The sequence below is a fragment of the Chelon labrosus genome (assembly GCF_963514085.1).
Source record: "Chelon labrosus genome assembly, chromosome: 15".
NCBI lineage: Eukaryota > Metazoa > Chordata > Actinopteri > Mugiliformes > Mugilidae > Chelon > Chelon labrosus.
Window position 1 is genome coordinate 16,089,150 of NC_140348.1, and position 8,095 is coordinate 16,097,244.

An 8,095-nucleotide genomic window follows, 5' to 3' on the forward strand; every position below is an offset into this window, starting at 1 on the left:
AAATTTATACTTGATGCTTGATTAAATTTAGATTATTGGCAAAGTAAACACCTTTAAATAGCACATTTGTAGTGGACAGTAGCACGCAGTGGTGACACAGGTCTTTATGTGTTTATTAGTTTATATATTTCTACATTCCTCATCAGCCACCTATAGTATTACAACAAAAAAGAAATATAATTTCTGCTCTAAACTTCAGAATAAAACGCAGACTAAGTAATACAAAGTATGTGGCACAATAACATTACTTTTACTGTTGTTTTTTTTTTTTTTTCAACGTTTAATACAAACTTAAACTTAACTTAGAATTGTATGTTTGTTAAATCAATGTTTAAATCTCCACCGTTGTGAAAGAGTTGTGTCTGTTTCCGGTCTGAGTCTGACGCAAATTTGTCCAAGCCGCGCATGCGTGCGGACTGGGAAAGCTTTAATTCTGGATCAGCGCTCCTGGATCGCGCGGGTGACCTCCGTTCACGATGAATTGCAGGGGATAGCGATATTGTTTAAGTATATAAATTTTTTTTGGGAGAAGCGGTGGAGATCTGCTGAAGACTGCAGGACCACACCTGGACTCCAGCCCTGCACAGACACACTTCTACCAGTCTGTCATCCTGCTGATCGATCGCGTCAGGATAACTTCACTTTGAAGCAAGTTCGGATGTGGCAAGCAAACTGCAGACGGATGCATAATTTAGCAGACTGGATTTCCGGTAGGTAAAATGAATCACATCAAGCTTTTTGTATTTTTTATTTTTTTTTTAATAGTTAACAACAGTAAATTCCGTGCGATTATATAAAACCCTAGCAGAAGAACAAAGAAAATACATTTTTACAAAGAAATAAAAAATATAATCGTGCATAAACGCATTGTTTTGAATGTGTAAATAGAAAAAATCCGAGCAGGACTGGCATGAGGTCCAGGCGCGTGTCCCCGTCAGCTGGCGGTACACGTGACGTAAACATAACAGCCAGTCTGACCTCACAGGAACAAGGAGTGCTGAGCTGTCATTTATTTCCTGATGATGCTTTTCATATAAGGCACCTCATCCTTAGCTGTTCGTTTTTTATCACACTTTGCATTTCAAGGTATTTCATTTCAGATATGTGTTAAATTAGACCAATAAGATTTGTCTCCTTGGTCTGGAATGTAGGGACAGTGATGGGAGGCTGTGTGGGCAGGACTCGGATGGATGGACAAGGGAGTGCCCCGAGCTCGACAAGGAGCAAAAAACGTGGAGGTAAGAAACTGGAACATTTTGGACAGCATGAGCACGTCATTTAGTGAATGCACAAGCTTTTTAATAGGGAAGCCCATTTCTAACAATAAGAAAAAAAGATCATGTACATCATGATAAGTGCATGCAAATAATATAAGAGTCATCTTCAAAAAGTCTCTCATTATAATGACTTTATTTATCACAGTGGCAGAAATTAACTTTAGTATTATACTTCTCTGTAACGCCTTTAACTCTAAACCAGGAATAAGGACGTTTCTTTACATTTGTTTTTGCGGATTGCTGTTCCAACTGAGACGAAAGATGGTTGCACTATATGGCAATATGGCTCCTGAGTTGAAGAAGGCCTACTAATGTTGTTGCAGGCCATGTACAGTTACAGCAAATTAGATTGGTATATTACAAATATGATATTACGTCCAAAGGAAAGAAAAAGCTTGTGCAGTGATGCATGAACCCGTAAGCGTATACATAAGAAGTACACATCCTCTGACCCTTCAGACTATGTCTGGACAACACCGAGCCAGTACAACACAGGAGTTTACGCAACATTATGAAGCCCCAGCCAGAGGCAACCTTAACAACTCACTGTCCTTACTACGCCTCTCTTGCATAGAAGCCACTCCCACCGTGAAAGCTTACAGTTTCAGGTGTTAAATGTCTCAGGCGTCATGGTTTGTGTCTAATCCGTGCTGAGGACCTGATAGGGCAGATTATATAAACACCGCTCAATCCATTCCTTGTGAACGAGTGGCTGTGTGCTGGGGCTGGATTGTCATGCATTATGCATTGAGCGGCGGCAGCAGCAGCAGCAGCAGCAGCAGCATGGGCCTGCACAGAGTGTTGTCATATTAGAGGTTGACCTACTTGGTGCATAATTACTTCATGTTGTTCTGCTGCAATATATATATATTACATGAATAAAGAGATAATTTATCTTTGAGACAGGCATGACCTCTCAGAAGATGTTCAATGAATTGCCACACTGTTAGTTGTGGAAATGCAGCGTGTGCATGACAGATTCATAAAAATAGCTTTCATGAAAAAAAGTCACCTAGCTACTAAAACAGTAGCTTCTCCTTTCAAACAGACTGCGCGACAAGGGTTTATTGTCTGTTAATGGGTTTAGCACGTTGCCTTTGGGTATTTCTATCCCGTCTCAAAATAGAGCTGATAGGATTAGACCTCTTGTGTAAAGTAGCTACCTTCTTGCAAGGACACTCCTCGGGCTCGCCCTACGTTGAACCTTTTTCCATCAACTGATCCTATCCTGATATTTTGGGAATTCCGTGTGTTTGTTATTAGAAAGGATATAAGTGGAGGGAGCGTGGTCATTTTTAAGCAACTGGGGAAGTGTCACAGGGGCTGAGGTCTGAATCTGCGTTGTGAACTAGATCAGGTGGTTGTTTTCGCTTCAAGCTGGTTGGACACAGCGGGGACTATCCCGAGGCTCCGTGGTTCATTGTTGTGGACGTTTGATGTACAGACATTTGTCTCACGCCGAATCTCTGAGGAAGAACAGCTATGGGAGTACCTAACTCCAGGGAATATAATTACTATCACACTCCAAATACACCCTTTAAGATTATGCTCAAAAGTAAGTATAGATTTTTATCTAAGGTGAAAAAAAAATGCTTTCATGTTGGTGCAGATGTTTGTGTGTGTCGTAATTTGTCTCAAAGTGTTTTGCGTTACTGTACTATACTGTTGGTGCTGTTGTTACTAGGGCTTACAGGTATTCTTGTTGAATGGTGTAAGAGTTAGAAGTAGACCAAAAAATCAACCAACAAACAAAAGGAAGATCCCGAGTGCTCACTTTGATAGATAATGAGTTTAAATAAGTGTAAAAAATGTAAAAGCTTAAAAGTAATAATAATTAGGATGAAGGATATGGAGCTAGTACTTAATAAACGAATTGCAAACTCCGATGTTATTATTTCAGAGTTTGGGAATTTTCCAAAATTATAGGTAAGTCATTTGTGCTTCATACGCACAAGTCAGAACAATATCTGGTTATAATAACAACCAGATGTAGTTTAAAATAGTGCATAACAGTGATGTAGTAATAATAGCAGGTCCAAATTTTTTTTTTTCCTTTAGATGACAGGAACTTGCGCAATTTTTCTGTGTAGTATTTTCCATCTGCCAGGAATGTTTAAGCTTCAGGAAATAAAACTTGAGACGTCGCCTGTAGTCGAAACCGTTAAGCTTCGATTCCGGGTAGGCTTACAGCCGAAGACACAGAGTCAATTCTGCTCTAGCTGCGTAAAAAGAATGAAATGTTCTTCATGCACTGCAGGTCGCCATCAATAAGTACTGATTTAAGCAAAAAGCACAAAACGTAAGCGGAAAGGCAGCAATGTCACATTAAAGCGTGTCCAACCACTTGGCTAACACTGATTGCTTAGACTCGAGTTTGATAATGGTTTTTAATTACATATCATCACAACAGGTCTGTGCAGATGAGAAATTATCTCTCTGTATCTCTCCGTAACTAGCAGACAGGTTGCTCATTAGGATTCATGACAACCATTTTATTTGCATTTGTTTGGCTGGCATGTTAATTCAGTCTTACAGTCTGGAAAAGCCTTGTTGTTATTCAAACTGTTGGTCATTATTGTAAGTGAAATAGAAGATCATCTGTCTTTGGATGTTCGTGTGCTGTCCAGTGTGTAAAACACAAAATATAAGTCAAACGATTTATAAAAGATGGAAGTTAAGCAAAACAGCATGTGTATATATTATATAATATTAATGAAAGATAATCAGGAGCAATAGGAGAAAAAACATCTATACTGGAAGAATTTATATTAAATTGTAATCTATTAATATTTTTTTGGGTACACGTGGGTATACGTTGGGCATTGTTATAGATAACTCCTTGCCACAATATATATGCCTATAAATTTGGAATTTATTGTGTTAACTGTGTAATTGTTATATAACATTTATTTTAAAAATTAATTAACTGGACCTTTTTCGCAACACAGAAGTGAAAGGGGCATAACCACTTTTAATTGCTCTAATAATAGACTTGTTGTAGGTTTGTGTTTCTGTGTCTTTCTGTGAGAGGCCGGTGTGTTTTCGCTGCCTTTCATTGACCAATGAGTGCTCATCTCTCTAACCAGAGCCTCTACGGGATAGGGACAGACAAATCCTGTTATGTGGAACCTGATTACTGCCTATAATCCACTGGCGTGTGCTTATGTGTCTCCATGCACACGTACGTGTTACTAGCCACTGCGGTAACCCCGGGCTCTATAAATAATCACTTTGATTTTCCTGCCTCTGCAAATCAAATAGACTTTCTTGGTATACCGGTACAGCGGATACACAGCGTGTGCCAGCATGGAAACACCTGCAGTAGGTGAACAAAATGGTCCCGTTGGATTTCTGACAGAAAACTGTTGTGGCTTTAGTCAGCCGATATAGAAAGTGGTAAATATCACAGATAGAGACAGTGATCGTAGATATCTCAGGGCTGGTATATATCTTTTTCATGGGTTGTTACCAAACACTGAATATCCTTCAGTTTGGAAGTGTTTTTGTCATTTTCTGACCTCACTGCTTACTACAGCACCAAGTGTACAACAAAGATTTAAAACATGTGATCGGTTTTACTTGGCTATGGAGTTTTCCTTAAGTTTTATGGTATATTATTCTGGGAAGTGGCTGTTCTGGCCATAATATGTATTCTGTGATTTATCTCTAATATACGTTCAAAGAGATAGACCATTTAAAGCTTTAACAGATTGATAGGTCTGAATCAGTCACTGGTGCCAAGTTTGGAGCAGTCTTGACTTGAACCAATCCAACAACTATCTAGATACCAGTTTCCTTGTTTTACTGCCAGATAACTGGTTTTACTGCCCTGTAATTCCTTTATTATTATTATTATTCATTAATTAAATTTTTTTTTTCAGGGCGCAATGAGCCTCTTAAGAAGGAGCGCCCCAAATGGAAGAGCGAGTACCCAATGACGGAGGGCCAGCTAAGGAGTAAGCGGGATGAGTTTTGGGATACAGCTCCAGCCTTTGATGGACGTAAAGAGATCTGGGACGCACTCAGAGCAGCAGCCCTGGCTGCGGAGTGCAATGACCTGGAGCTAGCGCAGGCTATAGTGGATGGAGCATGCATTACTCTGCCACATGGTACACACAGACACGCAAACACACGCACACACACACACACACACACACACACACACACACACACACACACACACACACAATCCCCTTTTAGACATGGAAACATCATCCAGCTATAAATTGTAAGCTGTAAATGTCCCGGACCGTCCAGCGCAAATGCTTAGCGCACATGTCATAATTCCAAAAATGTCAATGAACAGTTTTCAGAATCACATGCATCAATTGTTCAGAGATTACTGCTTTGATAGTTACATAATAGTTGCAGTGCTGCGTGACCACTGCGGATGGATGGCTGCACATAGAGCTGTGGCACAGTTAGGTGGAAAAATGCCGTTACTGCGTATTCATTCATACATGCAAGAAGTGATTTGTTTCTTTTAACTGCTCTATTAGTTGAATGACACTTATGTTAATTTAAATGGATCATACTTGCACATGAAATCTAATTCAGTGTTTACTTTGTCATCTTGCATTATTTGTCACCAATTTGCCAAAATCTGGCCCACCATTGGGGAAAAAAAATGCATTGAGAGAGTTTGTCCATTCCTAAAAATTAATAAAAATATTGATGACTCATCCTGCACAACAGGGAGTGTAATAAAGTTGCATCCAATGTGATGCTTTGCTTCATCAGCAGCACTGCCAGCTTTGAATATTGCCTCGAACATGTATGGGTGGTGCCTGCTCAGGCCATTGAAGCTGACTAATCAGAGCCCACTTTGGCTCTGATTAGCAAAGGAACCGCTTTCCTGACCCTGTTTTTACACAAAACACTTAAACATTCAGAAACTAAATTGCACTTTTCCAGCTGTTTCATGGGGAATTTAAAGTCGGCTGCTGTTAATGAAATGAGGTAAAGAAAAGTGGTCGCTCATGTGCTATATCTCCTCTGCAGGTTCCCTCACCGAGAGTTATGATGAACTGGGCAACCGCTACCAGCTCCCTGCATACACTTTAGCCCCACCTGTCAACCTCATCACCGAAACAACCAGTGAGAGCAAAATTTCTGAATCCACACCAAAACAAGCTCAGCCACCTCCATGCAGACAAGAGTTCCAGCTGCGGGTGCGGCTATCATCAGGTAACACCCAGTGTGATCAACGTAATAATATAATAAGCCTTGTGAATGTAAAGAACTCCGTGTTATGTAATCTGTTCTCCTCCAGGCTAGAGTCTGATTAATAATGCATAGCTTTTCGGTGTCTTGTTCGGAAATCTGTGTCAACTCTACTGATGCCTTGCGGTTTTCTCAGGGAAGGACGTGCGTCTGACAGCCAGCATGGCGGACTCCATCGCTGAGCTGAAGAAACAACTGGAAGAGCAGGAAGAAATTGAGGTGATCCGCCAGAGGTGGTTCTTTTCCGGCAAGCTTCTGACTGACAAGACTCGTCTGCAAGATACCAAGATCCAAAAGGACTTTGTTGTCCAAGTGATTGTCAATACGAACCCCACGGTCATAACTAACTGACGAGTGAGACAGTGAAGAAAAGATAAAGAACGTGCCAGAGAGGGCTGCAGGAACAAGAGTAGAGCTTGAAATCCTTTTTGCAGTTGGTACTGCAGTGGAATTTTGTGTACATTTTTATAAATAAGAATTTATTGCTTTTATATTGCTCCTTTTTCTATTTGTTCCTTTTTTTCCAAATGAAGTAAGAATACTGAAAAGCACTGAAACACTTTAGATTAAAAGTAGAGCCCTAAGATACATATTCCACTGTCTGTTTCTCTGTCTGTCTGTTTGTGAACACATCACCTCACAGCTCTATTGTTTACATCGGTTCCTATCCTTGTCATGTCTGTTTGTACTTGTGCTTATTAATAAAGTAAATATGGTTCACCCAGATATATGAATAAGGAAAATCCATCTTTCCTCCCTTCTTTCTTTGAAAACTGTTTGAAAAGTAGAATCCAAAATGTAAATATCATGCTCAATATGTGTTATTTGGTCAAGCGACGTTATGTGCTCACTAAGTTTTCATTTCACTGCTGTATACTGACATTAAAGACCTAGAACATAATGAAGGCACCTTTCTAAAAAAAGGTAACGAGTGATGATCTTTGTTTGTTTTTTATTTATTTTTTTGTTTGTTTTTTATTTCATCGCTCCAAACAAGACACTGTAGTTCTATGTACATTATGATGCTCACTGTACTTGAACAACTTATAAATAAATATTATTAATTTAAAAATCTGTGTCTGCTTTGGTTACCACACATAGCTTAGTAACCGATCTTGTTGTTTTTCAAATCAAATCAAATCAAATCAAATCCATGGATAATGAGAGAGAATAACGTTGAGGATAGGTGCTCACTGTGTCATGGGATGTCCCCCACCAGCCTAGGCCTATAGCAGTATACTGTAGCTACAAGATATACAGGGTCACCTGATAAGCTTAATCAAAAAGAGAAATTTTAAGCCCAAACTTTGAAAGTAGACTGGAAACCTCTTTTGAAATTCTAGGAACTACAAATTGGCCTGCTAAATTTTTAGTGTAATATGGTTAAAGACTTAAAGAGCCTTGTATGTAAAGGATTTTATTATCGGATCGTCGGGTTTATCGGTTGTTCAGCTATTAACCGACGTTAACTTTTAATAACATTATTTACAACGCAGTCCCAGTTCTTTGTAAAACGCTGTCCTTCCACATCATCACAGTTGCCATGGCGATAACTCCACGGATCCTTGTTGTTTGTGGTGTACAGCGCCATCTAC

General features: G+C 39.6%; 1 protein-coding gene across 1 annotated transcript; it reads left to right on the plus strand.

Annotated features, from left to right (window-relative positions):
* Positions 1-453: 453 nt before the first annotated feature.
* ubtd1a (ubiquitin domain containing 1a) lies at positions 454-7,737 on the plus strand. The gene is made up of 5 exons (XM_084561716.1): positions 454-710; positions 1,152-1,238; positions 5,159-5,386; positions 6,279-6,464; positions 6,637-7,737. The coding sequence occupies exons 1-5, from the start codon at positions 659-661 to the stop codon at positions 6,849-6,851; spliced, it is 768 nt and encodes a 255-aa protein (XP_084417842.1). The 5' UTR covers positions 454-658; the 3' UTR covers positions 6,852-7,737.
* Positions 7,738-8,095: the final 358 nt, after the last annotated feature.

Coding starts and splice junctions, on each gene's coding strand:
- ubtd1a (XM_084561716.1), top strand. CDS start 659: ATGTGGCAAGCAAACTGCAGACGGATGCATAATTTAGCAGACTGGATT. Junction 1,239..5,158: donor AAGGAGCAAAAAACGTGGAG/GTAAGAAACTGG, acceptor TTTTTTTTTCAG/GGCGCAATGAGCCTCTTAAG. Junction 5,387..6,278: donor ATGCATTACTCTGCCACATG/GTACACACAGAC, acceptor TCTCCTCTGCAG/GTTCCCTCACCGAGAGTTAT.